This window comes from Chelonia mydas, chromosome 2 (assembly GCF_015237465.2).
Source record: "Chelonia mydas isolate rCheMyd1 chromosome 2, rCheMyd1.pri.v2, whole genome shotgun sequence".
Classification (NCBI taxonomy): domain Eukaryota; kingdom Metazoa; phylum Chordata; order Testudines; family Cheloniidae; genus Chelonia; species Chelonia mydas.
The window spans coordinates 3,488,925-3,510,929 of NC_057850.1; the positions used below are offsets into that span (position 1 = coordinate 3,488,925).

A 22,005-nucleotide genomic window follows, 5' to 3' on the forward strand; every position below is an offset into this window, starting at 1 on the left:
CACAGACCCCCTGGGACGGGCGTGGTGCAAAGAGCCAACTCAGCTGGCCCTGACTGGCAGAAAGGCCGGGTACAGGCTGGCCCATGGGGCCTGGGTGCCCCTCTCCCTCCAGGTATGGCTGGCAATTGGAGATGAGTTCCCTGCTGCCCCGCCCCCAGAGTTGCGCCCACCCCCCAGGCACAGGACAAGGCCCCAACAGTGGGGCTGCCCCTCCCCAGTGCTGGATCCCAGTGACCACCACAGCCAGCTGCAGGACGGGCTCCCAGCCACTAGCCCCACAGGGGAGAGGGCACCGTGGCTCCGTGCATGGGACAAGCATAGGAACCCGCTCAGCCCTCGTGGGGGAGGCAGGGCTATCCTCCACTAGACAGGGGGAAACTCAGGTAGAGACTGGGCAGGGCCCGTGTCTCAGAGGGCAGGTGCTGGGCACTTGTGAATGTCGGCCCCTATAAGGGGTCTCAGCTCATGCACCCAGCCCCCCAAAAAACGGCACGCACGAATGACTGGAATCCAGTGGCCCAAGGCGGCCTGTCCCAGGGTGCTAGGGCAGGGATCCACGCCCCCAGCCCCCGGGCACCGCCGGAGCCACCCTGCAGGGCTCCCACCCAGAGGGCAAGCCCTGGCATTCACCCTCTCAGCTGGGCGAACTCGCCCCCCCGCCATGTGTCGCTGAGGGAGCGCAGGGTGTGCGCCTCCTCTCCAACAGCCGAAGGGCGTCGCGTGGGCTGGGGCAGGCCAGACCCCAAGTGTTATCTGGGTTCGACGGACGCCTGCCCCAGCCCACTGGCCCCCGGCTCCGCTCCAGCCCCCCCGGGGGGAGGGATGGAGGCGGGCGGTGGGAGTGGCTGGGGGAGCTGCCGGGGGTGCGGCAGGGGCGGGCTGGGGAGACCCAGCTCTTTACATTTCCTGAGCCGGCTGGGGCTGCCCCCGCCAGGCAGCTGCTCCTGGAAAGGTCACGCAGCTGCTCCGGCTGCACACAGAGCGAGGCGACGCCCTCCCAGCCGCCCGCCGCAGCCCTGCCACAGGCTCCGGGGAGCGTGCGCTGGCGGGAGGGAGCCCCTGGGAGCCGAGGAGAGTGCCAGCCCCCCAGCGAGGTGAGTGCAGCCCGAATGGGCAGCCCCTTGCGCCCTGTGCTCCCAGGGCTGCCTGGACCCGGGGCAGGGCACCAGCCTTTGGGTCCTTTGGGTGGCTGATGCCCAGCAGCGCCCCTGCAGCCTGGCACCGAGGGAGCAGCTCCCATGAAGCTTTGCTTTATGCCCCGCTGCTCCCCTAGCCAGCCCCAGCACGTTCCCTCCAGGGCTACCTGGGCTGGGGCAGCTGCCAGGGCAGGGCAGCAGGGGGCGCTGGCTGGTCAGGTCACAGCCCCTTGCAGTGGGGAGAGCAGGGCTGTTCACTGGAGCTCACCCGGGTGGGACCACCCAGGCCAGGCGCCTTCTCCCGTTGTCCCGCTGTGACTATCCCAGGCGGCGGGGCTCCCCCTCCCCAACATTATGCCCCCAGGGCTGTGCCCGACACCCGTGTTCCTTGGCTCAGTGTCATCCCACTGCTTTCGATTTACCCCCTGGCTCCCCCTTCCATGGTCCCGTCCCCTGGTGCCACTCCTCCTGGGCAAGGCCTGGCGGGACACAACCTCGCGGCTCCAATCCCCGATGCTTCGGGCGGCTCAGCTCTGGACATCCTGCTCTGCGCCCGTGTTGGTCTGGTACTGCAGGGTCCAACACCGGCTCTGTGTGCGGCACCTGGAGGCTCCGGGGCAGGAGGCCCCTGGGTCTGCAGTCCCAAATCACCCTGGGCAAACGCATCCACGTCCCACTGCAAACTCCTGCCTGAGTCATTCGGGGCTGGGGATTGGGCTCTTCCCCATCCAGAGCAATCGCTGCGTTTCCAGCCGCGGTGCTGGGCCCTGCCCCATGTCCCCTGCGCTAGTTCTCCATCCTCGCTGCCTGTCCAGCTGCGGTGCTGGGCCCTGACCCATGTCCCGTCTCCCCCAGCCGCGGTGCTGGGCCCCTCCCCCTGTCCCATGTCCCCTGCACTAGTTCTCCGTCCTTGCTGCGTGTCCAGCCGCGGTGCTGGGCCCTGCCCCTTGTCCCATGCGCTAGTTCTCCGTCCTTGTGGGTTTGCAGCTCGCCACACGTCATGTCATCTGGGCAGCGTCATTACTGGTAATTGCACCAGTTGGGGGGCGGAGGGGGAGGGTCTGTTTATTCGGAGCGGGGTGGGGAGCGACTGCCCGCTCGGCGGGTGCTCCAGGCTGGTGCTGACGGAGCCAGTCTGGAAAGGGACTGGGAGTCTCAACAGCTGGTGATTGAGAAGGTGGGGCTGGGACCTGCAGCCCTGGCAGGAGGCCCAAGGCAGGAGGGGCCCAGCACCCCCCATGCAGCCTATCAGGTCCCACCAGGCCGGCACAGCCTCCGGCTGGGCTCAGCTCACATGGACTGATAATCAGTCAGGTCCACGTGGGTGTGTCAGCAGGGCCCTGCGGGTGCCACTTCTCCTTTAACCCTCCCAGTGCTGGAACCCGGGGAGGAGGGTGGCATAACCTCCTTCTCCCTGAATCTTCCTGCTTGGCTGGGAAGTGCAGCCAGGGGGCACCTGGATCGGGCACACCCCTGCCCTGACCTATTTCTGGAATCCCCACCTGTTCTGGGACGTTACCTTGAGCCTCTTCCTCACTGAGGGCCGGTGCCTTGGCCTGGCTGGGGCAACCAGAGTCTGATGGACCCAAGCAGGAGGGGGATTGCGGGCTAAGCCCTGGCAGGTGGCAGTGCCCTGGATGCAAACGGTGCAAACTCACCCAGACTCTGAGTCACCCTGAGCAGCTGGGGCAGGGAAATTTGGGAGGTGCCGAACTCACCCTGCTCTAGAGAGGGAACTTGCCGTACAACTCCATGGAGCCGGGGGTTGTAACTGGACGAGCCAACTTCTGCCAGGGTGGCCTAAACCGGCTCAGCGGCTCCTGTGCACCTGGCTGAAGTTCAAGGGCTTCTCCATGGTCATTAGCATCACGTCATCGCACAGGAACCTGGGCTGGTCCCCAGGGACACGCCCCGGCCCCTGGCAGAGCCACGGGGCCGGGAGCTGGCTGAGAACCCCCAAGGCCACCCAAGAGCCACGTGCTGGGAATGGCGCTCAGGCCTCCTGCCTGCCTGGGCTCGAACCAGCGACTTGGCTGGATACCTGTGTATGTGGCAGGGCGGGAACGTGGAGCCGATATCAACAGACATCCTAACAAAGCACAGCTGCGGGCTTTGGGGACCCGGGCGAGCGTGACAGCAGGAGAATTGGGGCTGGCCCCAATGCCCCAGTGCAGCGTGAGGGGCCGCTGTGCTGCAGGGAGCAGGGTGGGGCTCAGTAGAGGGCGTTCTCTCACAGTCAGTGCTGACCCTAATACCCAACAAGCAGCAAGGGGCTGTGCTGCCAGGAGACTCACTAGGGGGCGCTCTCCCCTGGCAGACAATGTTGGCCCCAATGGCCCAGCCCCGCACTAGGGGGCGCTGTGCTGCAGGAGGTGCCATCTTTTGAATGAAGCCTACGACCGAGGTCCTGCCCGCTTGGTGGCCATTAAAGATCCCAGGGTACGTTTGCAGGCGTACAGGAGTTACTCCCTGTCCTGGCCAAATCCCAGTGGCCATGATTCCACTGCATCCCCTTTAATTTCAGCTGGACACAGGATTCTTCTTCACTTCCTCTCCTAAAGCGCTCTGTGCTGTTACTGCTCGCTGGGAGGGCTGCTGCGCTCCACCCCAGCAGTGGCTGCAGGAATCCCTCAAGGGTTGGCGCTTGTAAATCAGTGTATTAATCACCTTGGGGTTCTTGCGGTGTGACTGTGCCCCCTGGCCCAAGTGTCCTTCCCCTGGCTCCCTGGGCTGGGGCCGGTCCCCTTGCCAGCGCTACTGGGGGGGGGGTTTACAAGGCTCAGCTCTGCCTGGTGCCAGACTTCCGCCTGTTGGCTCTGCCCACTGGCGCTCTTCCCCTCACCAACCTCCCGGCAAGATCCAGAGACACCCCTCCCAATGCCCCTTTGCTGGGTTAAATAGCCACGGGAGGAGAACTCGAGCCGGGGGGCCAGTGGGAGAAGGGAGATGGAAACGGACTGGAGAGCTGCACTGAGGTTGCTGAAGGCAGTGCAAGCTGCAGAGGGGAAGGCGCTCGCACCGACAGGAGCCAGAGTTCAGGAAGGGCAAGGAGCTGAGCCCAGGCCTGGCGGAGCAGAGGGGCAGCGGGTGAGGGCGTTACAGGGTGGCTGCTCCAGACAGGAGGCGCTGCAGTGGGGGGACATTCTCCTGCACAGAGAACTTGGCGTTCGGGGACCCGGCCATGTATAAGCTGCAGTGATAGCTTTCGGCTACGCGGGAGCCCTGCAGGAATGATCAGAGCAGCAGACTGGCAGCCAGGATGCCCTATTCCTGGCTCTGCCATTGGCTCACTGCGTGACCTTGGGCAAGTCATGGCCCCTCTCTGTGCCTCAGTTTCCCCATTGGGAAATGGGGCCCACCCTGCTCTCCCAAAGGGACTGCGAGGTGTCAAGCACGTTGAGATTCCTGGAGGGAGTCGGTCTGCTTGTGCTGTAGGGACCCAGGGACTGATGCAAAGCCAACCTGCCTCAGAGCTTGGCAGCGGCAGAGGGGAGAGCGCCCCCTACTGAGTCACTTGCCCTGTTCCCCTCAGCACAGCGCCCCCTTGTGCCGGGCAGGGCATTGGGGTAGGGGCACTCTGCCCTTGCAGTTAGCGCTCTCCCCAGTGCCCCAGCAGAGTTTCATGTGGCTATGGGATTCCGCTTCACTCCCTGTCCCAATCTGCTGTGCCGTATTTCTGCTGAACGACTGCCATGCTCCACCCCAGAAATGGCTGCATTTCAGTGGTGGGGGAAGGGAGCCCCGTACACAGTCTGCAAAGCAGAGCACACTGGGGTGACAGTCACCCCAACGAGGCTCAGAACTGGGGAGAGAATGGCTCAGCTGCTCCCTGACACCGGCTTCCAGCCCCTCAGTGCCCAGGGGACTCGGGCCCCGCAGTCCCCACCCAGGCTGGCTGGTTGACTGGCCCAGGAAGATTTCACTGGGTCCAGCCCATTTGGATTGGGCAAGAATCAGCCAGCCGTTGCCCCAAACTGAACCCCAGAGCTCTTGAGGGCTGTAAAATCCCCAGCCCGTTCGCTGATGGCTGAGCCAGGGAGACCCTGGTCCCGCTCAGTGGATCCCTGCGGCGGTGGGGTGCAGGGCCCTTCTTGCGCTAACCCCAGATGCCAAAGAGCTGGTTCGGATTGTTTCCAGCTCACCCAGCTCAACTGAAAACTCCCGGCTCCTCCGCCCCAACCTCTGCCACTGCTGAAATTCCCCTGTGAGCACCACGGCCTTGGATCATACCGGCCCCCGGCCAGCACTGTGAAACCAATTCCTCGCTGCACAGCGGGCCCCTCACCCCACTCCCTGTGGCCCTGGCTGGTCCGGCTCCATGCCGCTCTGCCTGCCAAGGTGCCCCCTTCACTCCACAGTGAGGTGGTGCCGTGCTTGAGGGGCAGTGAAGGCCATTGTGCCACACTGTCTGCATCCCTGCTCCCATCGCCCTATTCTGGGGAGGAGCGGCCTCCCTGAGTGGATCGCAGGCCGCTGGGTGGCTCCGTGCCCAGAGCTGGGTGCAGTTGATGTTCTCCTGCTGGCCCTGTGATCACCTCAAGCGGGGATGGTGGACTTGAGCATGGCTGAGCACCCATTACCCTAGGTCAGCCGGCGCAGGCTGGGCCCGGGGCCTCTGGCTGGCTTTGGGAGAGCCCAGCTGGTTGCCCAGCTCAGAGAGGTCAATGACCATGAGATTCAGGAGTTATCAGTGGGTCCCTGTTCTAGGCTTTTCCCCTCCCATGGCTATTATTAATTCCTGAAATGCTTTAAAAACTCCACCTATTGACAGGAAAGCTCCTGCATCATTAACGGGTCACGTGGGTGAGCTGGAACACTCAGTAACAATCGGTCTCTCACCTTCTATGGTGGGTCTCAAAGTGCTTTACCAAGGTGGATGAGCACTGTAACAAACTGTTCTATTGTGTGCCATATGCACTATACTGCCAACAGACAATGGAGATTCTCCTCTACACCAAGTGGCATGAGCCAGTGCTTTCAGGACTGGTTAATCTGAGCTGCCTATGCAGGATGGCAGCAGGTCCTGGGTGGTCACTCACAGATACTATCCCCATGTTACAGAAGGAGAAACTGAGGCACAAAGAGATTTATCTGACTCAACCAAGCTCACAGAGCAAGTCAGGGATCAAACCCAGGTGTCCGGGTTCCCAGCCCCACCCCCTGCCTACGAGACGAGGCTGCCTCCCCGGATCAGTCCACTTGAATTGTTTAACCTGCCGGGACCCAAGCTCAGTTGGGTTCTACAGTTGGTGACATCGTTAGCGCCCGATACTTGGGAGACAGCCCAGCCGGCCTCGGGCTCAGGCAGGTGAGGGTGACTTGAGGCGTGTTCCCGTAGGTGGCTGGAGGGCAGCAGAACGTGATGGCTTCTGTCCCGGCTGGGCCACTGACTCACTGTGTGACCATGGGCAAGTCCCTTCCCCTCTCCAGGGTTTGGGGGAAGGGTGGGGCCATGAACCACCCACCCTTCTCAGGTGGTTCCCAGAGGCTGGGACCTATGGCTGGTGGGTATGTGTCACCCCTGCCCCTGGCTGCAGTGAGGCGGCCCACATAAGAACCCAGGCAGATCATCTGAACTGTTCAAGTGTGTCTCATAAGCTCTATACTGCTGCAGCTAAGGGAGAGTCTCCTTTACCCCAAGTGATCCAGGCCTAGTGGCAGAAGGTGCCTGGTTTTCTCTCCCTGCTGCTGGGCATTAAGCCTGGGTTGGCCAAGGAGGCAGGTCCCATTTGAGGGGGGGTGTCACTTTGCCCCAAGGTTCTCTGCCTTGAAAGGTGAGGAGAACGGGGGACCTGGCCTCACCCTCTTCCCAGCACTGGCTGTGGTGAGTGGGGGGCTGTTGACCCACCCAGGAACGGCCCAGAGGGGTGACGTACTGCCAAGCACCGAGTTCCCCACCCTGCAGCACAGCTCCCCCTACTGCCGCACCAGGGAACTGTGATCAGCGGTGACTCAGAGACGAGAGCGCCCCCTGCTGAGCCTCCCAGCCCACTCGCTGCAGCGCTGGCTCAGAGGGGAGCGCACCCCCTACTCCCTGCAGTGAGTGGCTCTGTGGGCTGGCGCGTTCAGCGGACCTGTTCCCCGGTTTTGCCGCCTCATGTGCGGAGGGAGTTGTGCTCCAGGCCTGGCCTGGTGGACACAGTGACCTGGGCTCCGCTGGGTGGGTGGGGCTGTAACATCGCTCAGCGCCCCTGCCCGCCCCCAGCCTGATACCCCCTTAGCAGGCTGTGGTGAGAGGAGCCCTCTTCCTTGGCCCCTTTGGGCAGCCCCACAGGTGTTACTGGGCACATCCCAGCATCCCAGCCCGCGGGCCTGTAGAAAGGCCTCTGGTGTGTATGTGTCTACAGTGTGCTCCACTGCCCTCTACTGGATGGAATCAGAACCACTTGACTGTGTGTCCTAGGCCCCGTACCACCTGTGGCTGGTGGCGATTCTCCTTTAGCTCCAGTTGCAGGAGCCAGGTGGCGGGGAGCCTGGGCACCGTTCTGAGTGGTGGCACCGTGACAACCACGACAGCCACTGGCAAGATACAGGGGCCTCCGGCTCTGTTCCGGACGCCCCAGGCCCATCTTTAGCCATCCAGCCTAGCCCTGCCGAGCCCCGGCAGCCCCCCGGGCCAGGAGCGCGGGAAGGGGGAGATAAAAGTCCAATTTCCCTCCTGGAGCCTGGTGAAAAACACTGTGGGGGGCTGGGGGGGGGGCTTTCTGCCATTGTGCCAAATGGGCTCCAGTCCTGGCAGGCTCCCAGGGCCTCCCGCGTCCCTTTCACTCCTCTTTTCTTCTCCCTCCCAGGCCTGTGTCTCTTTCAGCACCGGGCTGTCTCCTCCCCCGCGCCCCCGCCCCCCTTTCTCTGCCCCTTCTGCCCGGTATTAAAGAGCTTCTGCGCCGGGGAACCCGGGCGCCTCCCGAGCAGCTGGGTAGGTGCTCGGCGTCCCGCGGGGGTCCACGCCTGGCTGGGGAGGGGAGGGAGCAAGACAAGGACCAAGTCCCTGGAGGCTCCGGGGTGGGGTGGGGGGAGGGAACTGGGCCAGGGAAGAGGGGAGGGAGCAAGACAAGGACCAAGACCCTGGAGGCTGCCGGGGGACGGGGGGAAGAGCCAGAGCCCAGATCCCTTCCCCTGGTCAGTTTCCTTCCCTCCCTCCCCGGGCACCTGCCGCCCCCATCCCCCCCCAGCCCGGATCCGCGGCTCCCCCTCAAGCCCCAGCTCCAGGGACGTCCCCCCGCCAGCTCCCCGCTGCTCCCGGGCGGCTCCCGCGGCATGAAGGCTCTGCAGGCTGCCGGGCTGCGCGGGTGGCAGCGGCTGCGCTCAGCCGGGCACCCCCCGGGGGCCCCGAGCCCCGGGCGCCCCGGCGCCCCGCTGCCGCCCCCGGCTCTCAGCTCCCTCCCCTTCTTGCCTTGCAGAGCCCGGGCGGATCTGGCCAGGATGGCGGAGAACGGGCTGCGGGACAAGGTGCTGAGCCTGGACTCCATGAACCCGTGGGTGAAGCGGGTGGAGTACGCGGTGCGGGGCCCCATCCTGGCCCGCGCCGTGGAGCTGGAGGAGGAGCTGCGGCAGGTAAGGGGCAGAGCCGCCCCCTGGATCGCTCGGCTGGGGCCTCACCCCGCGCCCGCCCCGGCTGTCCAGGCTGGTTGAGTCGCCAGCCCCTCGGGGCAGGGACCCGCTGTGCAGTTTGTACAGCGCCTGGCACTGCGCGCGCCGCCTCTCGGGGGCCCCTGGGGCGCTGCCGGAATAGACACGGTGTTGTTAGTAAGAGTTAGACCCCTTCCGCGGGCGAGGCGGGCATCACCATGGGCAGGTTCTCTCAGCAGTGCCCACTGGGCCCCCTGGCCTCCCTGTGCCCCCCAGTGCCTGGACACCTGTCCCCCTGGCCCCCCAGTGTCTGAGCACCCTGCCCCCTGGCCTCCCAGTGCATGGGCACTTTGCCCCATGCCCCAAGTGCCTGAACCCCCTTCATGGGCCCTGCACGAGCCCTCCCTGGGTCCGATCCTGAGCAAGGCCCCCCAGCTCCTCTTGAAGCCCATGGGAAGCATCTCCTGGGCATGGGCCCTGCTTTCCTCTGAGAGCACAGCGCCAGGCTCCTCTGACAGCTGCCCTCCTGTCATCGCGTCCCTGGCACCCAGGAGGGCGCCCAGCTGCTGATTTCTTCCCTCCGTGCTGGGAAGCCCAAGGTCTTGAGCAAAGCCCTGGACGTTGCCTGTGAATTAGCCGCACTTAGTGCCCTCAGCCCAGAGCCCTGTGCAGACTCTGTGGGTGCATTTCCCAGGAGCCTGCCAGCACTACGGAAATGCAGCCGCTTCTGGGGTGGAAAGGGGCAGCGCGCAGTAGGGCCAGGCAGCAGGCCAGGAAGGGAAGACAAACTCCACGTGGAACTGCAGAGGCGCGGGGGCAGGGGGTGATACTCCAGGCACCGAGGAGCTGATGGGCAGGAGAGAGACTGCTTACACTTGCAGGCCCTCAGTTCTGGGGCTGGGACATCCTCTCCCAAGGGGTGGAGCGGGAGCCCAGTGCCTGCCACGCTGACAGATCCTGCCAGACCCCAGGGACTACCACACTGGCCGTGCCCTCATCCGGCGCCCTGTCTGGTTCTGCCTAGTCAGGCCACCCCACCAGCTGGAAGGTGAGGCAGGGGCGGGGCCAGTCACCAGGGTTACACTTGCACCTAGGCTTGTACTCTGCACACCTGGGCGCAGGTGTCTCCCTGGCCTGACATGGGTGGCTCACTTACATAACCTGGCTCCAATCCCTGTGTCACTCTTCCCCTCTCCTCCCTCTGTCCCCACGCCAGGACCCAGGCTGAGGCAGGAGGCTCCCAGAGGGAGGTGATCCAGGGCTGGGAGCTCCCATCTCAGGCACTGGCTGCCGCTCCGGCAGGTAGCTCTGTGCAGGGGGCTCAGCGAGGTGCTGTCCATGCCCGCTAGGGCTGGGCTGCGTCTCACTGTCCTGGTGAACGTGCTAGTGGTGGTGATGTGCGTGCAACCACGTGGCTCGGGGGGATCCAGTAAGGGTTAATGGGTGGGCAGGTTACGGCCCAGGCAGGCTCCATGCCGCCTTGCCAGGGATGGCCGCTCCCTCACACTGAAGGGCGGGGGGGACATCCCTCCTGCCCTGACAGCCACTGACAGCCGCAAGGTCTGGGCCCTTCCTGCCCGTTCCTGGCACTGTCTGGTCTGGCAGGTGCAGGCAGGCTCCAGGACAGGGGCTTTGACAGCCTCGCTCCCCCTGGCACAGGGCGTCCGACTCGGGAGCAGTGACCGTCCTGCCAGCCTGGCCTAACACAAGCAGCTGGCCAGGGCCGGGAGTGGCCGACAGCCCAGTCAGGGCGTAGCGGGTGCAGTGGCACTGGCCAAAGAGAGGCTCCAGGTCTGTGTGTAACCCCTGCCCTGGCTGAGACCTGTAACCAACCTGCACACAGAGCCAATCTGTGGGCACTTAGGGCTCCAGGGTACCCCGGGGCTGCGTGCATGGGCACCTCCAATAACTCATCAACAGTCGGGTTGGGATTTGAATCCTCTTGCTCCAAAAACCCAGGCTCTGCCACTTGAGCTAGAGGAGAATCTCCTTGAGCTGTGAGCAGTACAGGGCCTATGACACAGAGCTGGGCAGTGCTGAGTCCATGAAAGAGAGGGCAGTGGTGTGTGGGTGTGGTCTCAGCAGCCAGGCCTCCCCTCCTCTCCCAACAGGCTGTGGCTGTCCCCTGCCCAGTGACTGCTGCATGCTATGAAGTGCCAGGGGGGCAGAGGTTGTGCCCTCTGTAGTTAGCAGTGGCAGCAGGCTGGGTAGGCCCCTGGCTGGGAGGGTTCCTCTGGCACCAGCAGGTTATGCTTTCCCAGGCCTCATGGCATGGTGCCACCTTGCAGGCTGCTTTGGCTGCCTCTCCTGCAGCTTGCGGTCAAAGGAGCCTGTCTCTCTGCCAGCCTCTGACCAACCACCACAAGGATGGCCCGGTCCCCTGCACGGCCCCCATGCCCGTCCTGGATTGCGTCCAGCTGGCTTGGCATGTGTCACGTCCCCACCACTAGCCCACGTCCCCAGGTCCATGCCATTGCTCTGCACACACAAGCGGGGTCCCTCGTCCCTGCACGGGGTCTGGGCTCAGTCCCCTGGGGGCCCCAGATGGGGTGGGGGAGACAGCCTGTCCCATCCCAGCTGGGACACAGTGGAGCCCGCTCTCCCTCTCGCCCGGGCCCTGGGGGCGCCTGGGCCCTGGGAGGGGCAGCACAGAGCAGAGGGCATCATGGACGGAGCTGAGAAAGGCCTGCCCTGCCTGGGGTCCTGGGGATGGGCAAGCATCCCTGGGCCGTGGGGCATGGGCTTGGGACAGGCAGGCCAAGCCCAGAGCCACTCGGCTCCTTGCAGCTCGTGTGCCCTGCCAGGGCCGGGCGCTGCCCTGGTTCTCGGTCCCTGATGGCCAACCGGAGCAGCGCAGGGCATTCCCGTACCGGGCTGACTCTGTGTATTTCTTGTGCCTGGTGCAGAGTGTTCACCCGCACAGGTCAGGGCAGGCATGTGGCGAGGGGCAAAGTCCCTGGGGGCGGGGTGGGGGCACTTTCCCCAGCTGATCCTGGAACCAAGTGCAGCGTCCCAGGCTCAGGGTGACGCAGGAATTCTTGCTTCCGAGACGCGTCATCCCGAGGGCACTGACCTCCCTGCCTGCGTGGGTGCTCCAAGCTGGGCATGCAGCCAGGCCTGGGACGCCCCGGCCCCGCCCACAGGAGGCGCTGTGGGGAGAGGGGGCAGGAGTGCCGGTGCAGGAGCCTGGCTGGCAGGGACCCAGCAGCTCTGCTCCGGCCTGGCTCTGTGGGGTGGGTGCGACGGCTGCGGGGCAAGTCGAGGGCTGCAAGGCAGGTGCGGCAGGAATCCGCCAGCTGGCGGCCTCAATCAGAGCCCCTCACTGCAGTGCTGCGGTGGGCAGCGGGACGTGCTCGCCCCCCACAACCACAGCCCGCTTAGGGACACCAAGGCCCCAGGGTGGCGCTAGGGGGTGCTGTGCTGCAAGGCAGGGGTGCATCAGTAGGGGGCGCTCTTCCCTCTGGATGCAGGCCCCGGGGTGGCGCTAGGGGCGCTGTGCTGCACGGCAGGGGGCGCTCTCCCCGCTGGATGCAGGCTGGGTATCATAGCTGGGGGAGGTAGCGCCCTGGCAGGGGCAGCTTTCCCGGTGTTGGCTCCGTTCTCCCTCCTCCCTCTCTGCTCCCACAGGGTGTGAAGAAGCCTTTCACAGAGGTGATTAAAGCCAACATCGGCGATGCCCACGCCATGGGCCAGCGCCCCATCACCTTCCTGCGCCAGGTACAGCAGGGCTCTGCCACCGCCGGGAGTGGGAAATATGGGGGGGAAAAGGGGGTGACCCCGCCCTCCGATCTGTGTTTGGGGGACAGGCCTTGGGCTGGGCCCCTGCCGCTCTGTGGGTGGGGGGGGGGGATGCGGAGGGAGCTGGAAAGAGCCTGTGACGAGTTTGGGGGTGGGCTATAAAACCCAGCCAGTGTGGCTAGTACCCCTCTGCCTTTGTGCAGGGGACACTGAGGCACAGGGAGGGAAGGGTTGTCTCTGAGGTGGCTCATGGCACCAGTTGTGGAGCCAGCAATAGAAGCCAGGAGTTCTGGCACCCAGCCCCTCCCCTGCCCCTGGCTCTAACCACTGGCCAGAACTGCTGGGCCATTAGACCAGAGCAAGGGGGCACAGGACCCAGACAGTGGGGATGAAAGGGCTCAGGAGCCTGTGGAACTCACTGCTGCAGGAGCTTGGTAACTCGGGCATGGGCTAGACGCTGACAGCCCTGAACTGAGACGCTGCCAAGTTAGGACTCGAGGCTCCTCCCTGCAGCCCCATCACACGGAGCCGGGGGCCCTGCTGGTCCCCGAGTTCCCTGTCAGCCAGGCTGCTAGGCAGGGAGGGCTCCTGGGGTGGGGGCAGCTGCGTGGCTGTGGGGTGGAACGTGGAGCAGTCTTGAGGCTTTGTGCCCTGCAGGTCAGCGCCTTGTGCCTCTACCCCGAGCTGCTGAGCAAACCCCTCTTCCCCGACGATGCCAAGCAGAGGGCACGCAGACTGCTGGCAGCATGCGGAGGGCAGAGCATCGGTGAGTACCCCCTCCCCCGGGGAACTCAGCCTGCTGCCCGTTGCCCCCCCCCGCCCCCCGGGAACCCAGCCTGCTGCCCCCCGCAGGAACCCAGCCTGCCACCCCCCCAGGAACTCAGACTGGTGCCCCCACCCCGGAAACTCAGCCTGCTGCCCGTTGCCCCTTCCCCCCCCCCCCCCGGGAACCCAGCCTGCCACCCCCCCAGGAACTCAGACTGCTGCCCCCACCCCAGGAACCCAGCCTGCTGCCCGTTGCCCCCCTCGGGAACCCAGCCTGCTGCCCCCCACCCCCCAGGAACTCAGACTACTGCCCCCCCTGGAAACGCAGCCTGCTGCCCCCCCGCCCCCCCAGGAACTCAGGACTACTGCCTGCTGCCCCCTGGGAACCCAGCCTCCTGCCCACTCTCCCCCAGTCCAGTGTGCTGCCCGCCCCCCACAGCCCAATGGGCTGCCCATCCTCCCCCCAGTCCAGCTTGCAGCCCCCTCCCCAGTATGCTGCCCACCCGCTCAGGCCCAGGGCGCTTCCAGGCCCCCACCCAGCCACAGCAGAGTCACACGTGGCCCATACGAGACCTGCAGGGGCGCGTCCAGAGCCACATGGGACGTCTGCTTGGCTAAGGGCCCAGGCCTGGCCGCTCTGGGCGCACAGTGCCCACAGGCGAGGGCTGGCACGGCCTGGTAGCCTTGCTGGTGCCCTCGAGGGTGCCACATACAGAAGAGCAGGACCCTGGAATGTGTTAAAATCTCTGTGTAATCTACTGGGTGGCTTATGGGGGAGATGAGTTTGGGGGGCTCCGGCTGATACCCCAAATCCCCTGTCCCCGAGAGGGGCCCCTCCGGGGTGGATGGGTATCCCAGAGACGCTGTCCCTGTTCCCTGCATGGCTGACAGCATCTCTCCAACCGGGAGCACTAACCCCCGTGATGCAGCCCCCCCCCCAGCCGGGCCCCAAGGCAGCACCCCCTGGAGCCTCCTCTGCTCACCAGCAACCCCCAGCGTCTGCTACCCCAGGCCCTAGCTCGGGTCTCTCCCCTGCCAGGTGCCTACACTGCCAGCCCTGGCATCGAGATCATCCGCCAGGACGTGGCACGGTACATCGAGAGGCGGGACGGGGGCATCCCCGCCAACCCGGACAACATCTACCTGTCGACGGGTGCCAGTGATGCCGTCATGGTAGGGTGTCCCATCCCCCCCAGCAATGGGCACACGCGGGGGGCTGCAGGCTGGGACTGAGGGTTGGGGGGAGTCAGGAATGTGGGTCGGGAGTGAGGGGCACCAGCAGAGCTGGCGGGGGGGGAGCCCCAGGCTGGGCTAGCAGGGGGCCGCGGGTCGGGAGTGGGGGGCACCGGCAGAGCTTGGGGGAGGTCTCTGCTCCCACTGGGATCTTTACTCTCTCCCGTTCCTGAGCTCTCGGTGCCCCCGTGCCCGGGGAAGAGTTGGTCTCTCGCTCTGCTGCCTGGTTGCTGATGCCCCTGGAGCTCCCAGGACCCCTCCCCCTGAGCCCCTCCCTCCCCGCTCTGGGCCCTGGGCCACCCCTGTTGGCTTTACCCTCAGGGCAGCGCCCAGGGGGCTGGGACCCAGCTCTTACGCCAGCGTTGCCTGGGTGCTCGGGCAGCCTCACAAAGGGCCCTTTGTGCCATGCTGGGCACAGCCCTGGCAGACTGGCAGCCAAGGGCCTGCTGGGAACTCAAAGGCTGGGATAGTGGGGTGGGGGGAGGGATGACAGAGGGGGGCAAGAGGGGTATGGGGAGGCTGCCTCCAGGTAACCTCTGCGAGGAGCAATGGGGGGCAGGCGTCTGACCCAGCCCTGCACCCCTGTCCCTGGGGGTGGGGGGTGCTCCAGGGCCGTGTGAAGTGGTCCAGTGGGCACTGCCCAGAGCATCCGTGGCTCTTTGGTCCCAGCCCCCAGGGCCCTGCTGCTCCTCGGGGGACCCCTGACCCAGACCCATTGCCACACCCTCGTGCCCCTCTGCCCCCCGGCTCTGCGGCCCCGGTGGACCCCGGGCCCCTGCCCGCCCTGCGCTGCCCATCCCTCCCTCTCTCCCCAGACCATGCTGAAGCTGCTGGTGTCGGGGGAGGGCCGGTCGCGGACGGGCGTGATGATCCCCATCCCCCAGTACCCGCTGTACTCAGCTGGCATCGCCGAGCTCAACGCCGTGCAGGTCAACTACTACCTGGACGAGGAGCAGTGCTGGGCGCTGGACGTCGGGGAGCTGCGGCGGGCCCTGAGCCAGGCCCGCGAGCACTGCCAGCCCCGGGTGCTGTGCATCATCAACCCTGGGAACCCCACGGGTACCGCCGGGGCGGGCAGGGAGGGGAATGGGACAGGGGCCTTTCTCCCCCGGGGGGCGCTGGCTCTGATCCAGCCCCAGGGCAGGGACTGCCAGGCTCAGTGGGGCCCGGGGGATCTCCAGAGGTGCCCGGCCAGCACCTGTCACCAGCCCTTAACTCGTTAACTGGCTCTTTTAACAAAGCTCCAGCTTCCCCCTCACCAGCCAGGGGGCCGGGTACTGAGAGGTCAGCGCAGGGGGGCCAGGCCCAGGTAGCAGCTGAGCCCCGCAGCCAGGGTCAGGCAGAGGCAGGGTGGACTAGGGGTTACAGCTGGGCATGGGAAGCCAGGACTCCTGGGTTCTATCCCAGCACTGCCAGACTCTGTATGACCTTGGGCCCATCTCATCCTCCCCCTGCCCCCACGCATCAGTTCCTGGCTGTAACACGGGGGCAACCCTGAGCCACCTGCCAATGGCCCGTGCTGGGAATTAATGTTTGTGAAAGGCTTTGAGATCCGTGGGTGGGCAGAGGAAAGGGGCAAGGCGACCCAGTGTCTGGGGCACTGGCACCACGATTTGGGTGCCATCCAGGCAGAGTGAGGGGCAATGGAGCGAACAGTCCAGCCCAGTGCTGTGCCCGCCTCCTGGCCTGTGCCCCCAGTGCTGGAGGGGACGGTGTGAGGGGCGGCAGGTCTATGGGACCCTGTATAGAGCTGTCCCCCAGTGCCAGGGTGGGTGAGGGAGGCCAAGGGGGCAGGAGATCGAGGCTGCTGTGGGGCTCTGTGTGGAGCTGTCCCCCAGTGCCAGGGTGGGTGAGGGCAGCGTGGGAGGGCAGGAGGTGCTGGCTGATGCGGGGCCTCCATGTCCCCCCTGATGGGCTTGTCCTGTGCCCACAGGCCAGGTCCAGAGCCGGAAATGCATCGAGGATGTCATCAAATTTGCGTGGGAGGAGCAGCTCTTCCTGATGGCCGACGAGGTGAGGGCAAGAGCCGGCTCCCAGCCCCGACTGCCCCACAGCCAGGCTCCCTGTCCCGGGGTGCGGCTATCTCGGGGGCGGGGGCGAGTGTCTCTTTTGGGGAGCCAGCCTGGCACCCCCCCACCAGAGGGGCGGGCAGAGCTCCGGGGCTGCCCATGCCCAGAGGAGTGGGCGGGGCTGTAGGGTCCCGTGGCCAGGTGGGTGTTGGCTCTGGCGTGGCCTGTAGGGTTGGCCGTATCCCTGGAGGTTTCATGATCACACAACGTCATCTTAATTAAAGATTCATCTTTGACTCCTGGAGACTCCAGGGCAATCCTGGAGGGTTGGCACCCCTAGGCCTGCCTGTGGGCCCGGTGGGCGCCCTGACCCCCCTCTTCCCCCCCCACAGGTCTATCAGGACAACGTCTATGCCGAGGGCTCCGAGTTCCACTCCTTCAAGAAGGTCCTTTTCGAGCTGGGCCCCATGTACTCGAGCGTGGTGGAGCTGGTCTCCTTCCACTCCATCTCCAAGGGCTTCATGGGAGAGTGAGTGGCCCCTGCCCGCCCCTGGGCTGCCCCACGCCCCGAGGGCAGCCTGCCCAGTGCCCGGGGCTTGGGGCAGAGCACGGCCAGCGGGAGCAGGGAGCGGGCAGCCCACTGAGTCAGCTGCTCAGGCCCTGCCCGGGACCCCCCGTCCAATCTTCGGGGCGGTTCTGACCCGGAGCTGAGCCCAGCCGAGCTGCTCACAGACCTGTACACGCAGCCCAACACCCCCCACGGCTTGTGTGTCGCGAAAGCATGACATGCCGGGCGGCACCGAGCCGTGCCCCTTTGCCCTGGGGTCCCAGAGACCTCGCCCCGCAGGGGGCGCCCCCATGGGGCAGGAGGGACACAGCCCCCAGGGCATTGAGGGGCGAGGTAGGGACTCATGGGGTGCCTATGGGGGGAGCAACAAGTGATCCCTCCCAGTAGTGGGAAGCCAGGCCCCAAACCCCAGGGGTCCCAGAGGGATGGAGGACAGGCCCTGCCCCCAAGAGTCTCAGAGGGAGGGAGAGCCAGGCCCTGCCCCGCAAGAGTCCCAGAGGGACGGGATAGCCAGGCCCTGCACCCCAGGGGTCCCAGAGGGAGGGGAGCCAGGCCCTGCACCCCAGGGGTCCCAGAGGGAGGGGGGAGCCAGGCCCTGCACCCCAGGGGTCCCAGAGGGAGGGGAGCCAGGCCCTGCACCCCAGGGGTCCCAGAGGGAGGGGAGCCAGGCCCTGCACCCCAGGGGTCCCAGAGGGAGGGGAGCCAGGCCCCATGTCTCACCCTCTCGTCCCCCAGGTGCGGGTTCCGCGGCGGGTACATGGAGGTGGTGAACCTGGATCCAGCTGTGCAGCAGCAGCTCTCCAAGCTGGTGTCGGTGCGGCTGTGCCCGCCCGTGCCCGGCCAGGTGCTGCTGGACGTCGTCATGAACCCACCGAAGCCTGGCGAGCCCTCGTACCAGAGCTTCATCCAGGTAAGTGCGGGGGGCTCGCAGCCAAGGCCCTGATCCCGGCCACCAGCCCCAGCCCCTCCCTGAGGGGCACCCCCCACCAGCCCCATGGGCATCTTACCCCATAGCCACCAGCTGCCCCCTGCACCAGCCCCAGGGAAGGCCCCATCCCCCCCCTCCACCACCCCTATGGGCCTCTCACCCTGACCCCCAGGCCCTGCTATACCCAAGTGCCTGTCGCCACTTCCCCCTGCCTGCAGCCCCTCCCTTCTCCCCCACAGCAGCCCCCTGCCACTCAGCGCTGTGGGTCTCTCTCTCGGCTCCCAGGAGAAGCAGGCAGTGCTGAGCGACCTGGCCCACAAAGCGCAGCTGACCCAGGAGATCTTCAGCCAGGTGCCCGGGATCCGCTGTAACCCCGTGCAGGGCGCCATGTACTCCTTCCCCAGGATCCAGATCCCAGCCAGGGCGGCTCAGGAGGCCCAGGTGAGAGCTGGGCATGGAGCAGCCTGGGGGGGCGGGGGTGGGGGAGCAGGGCCTAGGGTTGCCAGGTGTCCGGTTTTCGACCAAGGGACCCTGGTGGCTCCGGTCAGCACCGCTGTGTGGGCCGTTAAAAGTCCAGTCGGCAGCGCAGTGCGGCTACGGCAGCTCCCTGCCTGCCCCGGCTCCGCGCGGCCCCGGAAGCAGCGGCCTGTCCCCCCTCCGGCTCCTAGGCGCAGGGGCAGCCAGGGGGCTCCAGGTGCTGCCCCCTCCCCACGCGCAGTTCCCAGCCATGGGAGCTGCGGGGGCAGCGCCAGCAGATGGAGCATCGCGCGGCAGGTGCCGGAGAGGGGACGTGCTGCTTCCGTGAGCTGCCTCGGGTAAGTGCCACCCGGGGCCCGCGCCCCTCACCCCCTCCCGCGCACCAACTCCCTGCCCCAGCCCTGACCCCCGCCCACCTTCCAAACCCCCCAGCCAGAGCCTGCACCCCCTCCTCCACCCCAAACCCCTGCCTCAGCCTGGAGCCCCCTTCCCACACTCTGAACCCCTCGGCTCCACCCCCCAGCCTGGAGCCCCCTCCTGCTCTCCAAACCCCTCATCCCCAGCCCCACCCCAGAGCCTGCACCCTCCAGACGGAGTCCTCTCCCCCTCCCGCATCCCAACCCACTGACTCAGCCCGGAGCCCCCCTCCCATACTCCGAACCCCTCGGCTCCACCCCCCAGCCTGGAGCCCCCTCCTGCTCTCCAAACCCCTCATCCCCAGCCCCACCCTAGAGCCTGCACCCTCCAGACGGAGTCCTCTCCCCCTCCCGCATCCCAACCCACTGACTCAGCCCGGAGCCCCCCTCCCATACTCTGAACCCCTCGGCTCCACCCCCCAGCCTGGAGCCCCCTCCTGCTCTCCAAACCCCTCATCCCCAGCCCCACCCCAGAGCCTGCACCCTCCAGACGGAGTCCTCTCCCCCTCCCGCATCCCAACCCACTGACTCAGCCCAGAGCCCCCCTCCCATACTCCGAACCCCTCAGCTCCACCCCCCAGCCTGGAGCCCCCTCCTGCTCTCCGAACCCCTCATCCCCAGCCCACCCCAGAGCCTGCACCCCCCAGACGGAGTCCTCTCCCCCTCCTGCATCCCAACCCACTGACTCAGCCCAGAGCCCCCTCCCACACCCAGAACTCCTCATTTCTGGCCCCACCCCGGAGCCCGCACCCCCTCCCACATCCCAACCCCCTGAGCCAGCCCAATGAAAATGAGTGAGTGAGTGAGGGTGGGGAGGGTGAGCGACCCGGAGGGGGAGGGGGGAATATGGAGTGAACGGGGGCGGGACCTCGGAGAAGGGGCGTGGCAGGGGCGTGGCCTCGGAGGAGGGAGGGGGCTTAGGGTGTTCAGTTTTGTGTGAGTAGAAAGTTGGCAACCCTCGCAGGGCCAGGGGAGAGCCAGGCACGGAGCAGCCTCGGGGATGGGGTTGGGGAGCAGGTCCGGGGAGAGCCGGGCACGGAGCAGGCATCTCTGCTCCCCTCCCATCAGCCCTAAGCCCAGCCCTTGCTCCTCCCCAGGCCCGGGGCTTTGCCCCAGACATGTTCTTCTGCCTCCAGCTGCTGGAGGAGACGGGCATCTGCGTGGTGCCAGGGAGCGGCTTTGGGCAGCGAGAGGGCACCTATCACTTCAGGTAAGGGCCCCCCTGGCCACGCTCTGCACCCGGGTCCCCTGGGAAGGGCTGGCAATGTAGAGCCGGGAGAGACCCGGCGGTCTGCACCCCCGCTCGAATCCTGACACCCACCCCCTCCGCCCGACTCCCACAGCTGCTCACACCCCCAGTCCTACCTGCCGTCCTCCTGCCCCTCAATCCTGACCCACAGCCCTGCCCCCTCGGGAGGTCTCTGACTCCCGCTTTCTCTTGTGCCCGCTTGCGCCCAGCTGTGCAGGGTGATGGGGGGTGTTAACGGGAGGGGGCGGGGGCTGGCAGGATGGGCTCAGCCAGGTGCCCGGGGCTGAGGGGATCTCTCTGCCCACAGAATGACCATCCTGCCGCCTGTGGAGAAGCTCCAGATCCTGCTGAAGAAACTCAGCCAGTTCTATGCCAAGTTCACCCGGGAATATTCCTAAGGTGCTGCCCGGGTCAGCTGCCCGCTCTGCCCTGCCTGTCCATCCAGCGCCCGCCGGGGGCCGGGGCAGCTTCTCGCTCTGGCCGTGGGACTGGCAGGTGTCCATGCCCCCTCACTGGAATCCACCTGTACCAGCCCAGCTGCCCCGCTCGACGAGTGCTCCTGAGGGGTGCCAGGCGCTCTGGGGCTGTGCCCTGCCCCCGACACTCCATCTCCCCCTCCCCGGCCTTTGGGGGTGGGGCAGCTCTGGCACAGGACACACCAGCACCAGGCAGCCGTGTGCCAGCACGCTCGCAGCCCCTGCCCTCCCCGCCCCCGTGGCCCAGCTGGCTGAATTCCCCTAGCCCCGTGCAGCCTGCTGGGCACCGCTGGATGAGGTGCCCTGGCATCGCCAGCCAGTGGGACCTGCGGGTGGGCTCCAGCAGCACCCTCTGTGGTGCACCCCCATGCTCCCTCTCACGCACGTCCCCGGGCCAGGCTGTGTCACCAGCACTGCCCCTGCCCCCTGATCGAGGCCAAGCTCCAGGCGCCCACCAGCTCCTCCCCACCCACAGAGTGCCTTGAGCCATCTCGTCCTGAAGTGCCTTGTTCCCCCACCTCCTCTGCTGGCCCCCGTGCCCTGCGAGGGGGCAGCCCAGCGGCTCTGTCTGCCCCACAGGCCAGGCCAGCAGGGCTCCCTGCGCCACCCCCTTCCCCGGGCTACAGCGGGTCAGACAGAGCCACCCAGGGACCCAGGCTGGGCACACGGTGCCTGCCCAGGTGGAGAGCTGCCTGCCGGGGGCATGGACAGCTGCAGCCCACGGAGGGACGTGCCCAGCCCAGGAAGGTCTAAGTGTCCCTGTTTGAGCCTGCGGGGCTTTACTCTGCCCCTGCCCAGCTCGTCCCCAGGGCCTCCCTGCGCCCGGGTCCTGGGCAGAGACGCGGCCGGGGGCTGCGCATGGGCCTGGCCTGGAGCCCCCAGAGCAGCAATAAACAGTTAATGACTGAACAAGGGCTGCCATGCTGTGTATGGGGGGTGGAGGGTCATTGCTCTGGGGGGGGGGGGCACGCTGGGACACACGACCACCCCAATCCCTGCCAGTGTACGGCCCCGCAGGAGTGAGCGCCACCCCCGTCTGGCCGCCCCACTGTGGGTCTCTGCAGCCCCCTCGTGGCTGAAGGATGAAGAGCAACAGCTCTACTAAGCAGGAACCTGCCCCACATACTGCCGCCAGCCCTTGCCAGGCCCGAGGGGCCTGCTGTGTCTGGGTGTGGGGCTGGCCGGGGTGGGCGCAGTGATGCTGGGGAGCTCGCCAGCTTTCACCCCTGTTTTCTGCTCAGTGTAGCTGGGCCCTGGAGCCACAGGGCCAGGCTGCAGGGAGCGGGCGGGACTCAGCATCCCATGGAGAGCGAGCCGGGTCCCCTGGTTCTCCCGTGGGGAGGTGGCCACAGCTGGGGGCAGGGGAGACATCCTCATGGGGCAGAGGACAGGAGCTCGGGAAAGGAGGAGGCCGGGGAGGGAGGTGCGTCCCTGGGGATGG

General features: G+C 66.4%; 1 protein-coding gene across 3 annotated transcripts; it reads left to right on the forward strand.

The window, feature by feature from the left end:
- The first annotated feature begins 910 nt into the window (after positions 1 to 910).
- On the forward strand, positions 911 to 21,473 carry LOC119565535 (alanine aminotransferase 2-like). Of its 3 annotated transcripts, none has more exons than XM_037891855.2 (12): positions 911 to 1,094; positions 8,537 to 8,690; positions 12,333 to 12,422; positions 13,101 to 13,209; positions 14,248 to 14,381; positions 15,257 to 15,500; positions 16,375 to 16,454; positions 16,843 to 16,979; positions 17,754 to 17,928; positions 18,232 to 18,387; positions 19,937 to 20,049; positions 20,396 to 21,473. In XM_037891855.2, exons 2-12 carry the CDS (start codon positions 8,559 to 8,561, stop codon positions 20,484 to 20,486), a joined length of 1,461 nt encoding a protein of 486 aa, XP_037747783.1. In that variant the 5' UTR covers positions 911 to 1,094; positions 8,537 to 8,558; the 3' UTR covers positions 20,487 to 21,473. The 3 variants fall into 3 exon arrangements, with proteins under 3 accessions (XP_037747783.1, XP_037747782.1, XP_037747781.1); XM_037891854.2 differs by lacking the exon at positions 911 to 1,094 and adding an exon at positions 8,037 to 8,052; XM_037891853.2 differs by lacking the exon at positions 911 to 1,094 and adding an exon at positions 8,142 to 8,255.
- Positions 21,474 to 22,005: the final 532 nt, after the last annotated feature.

Excerpts from the sequence above, each read along its gene's own strand:
- LOC119565535 (XM_037891855.2), top strand. The coding sequence starts at position 8,559 with ATGGCGGAGAACGGGCTGCGGGACAAGGTGCTGAGCCTGGACTCCATG. Across the intron at positions 13,210-14,247 it reads ATGCGGAGGGCAGAGCATCG|GTGCCTACACTGCCAGCCCT; the intron begins GTGAGTACCCCC and ends CTCCCCTGCCAG. Across the intron at positions 16,455-16,842 it reads TCTTCCTGATGGCCGACGAG|GTCTATCAGGACAACGTCTA; the intron begins GTGAGGGCAAGA and ends CCCCCCCCACAG.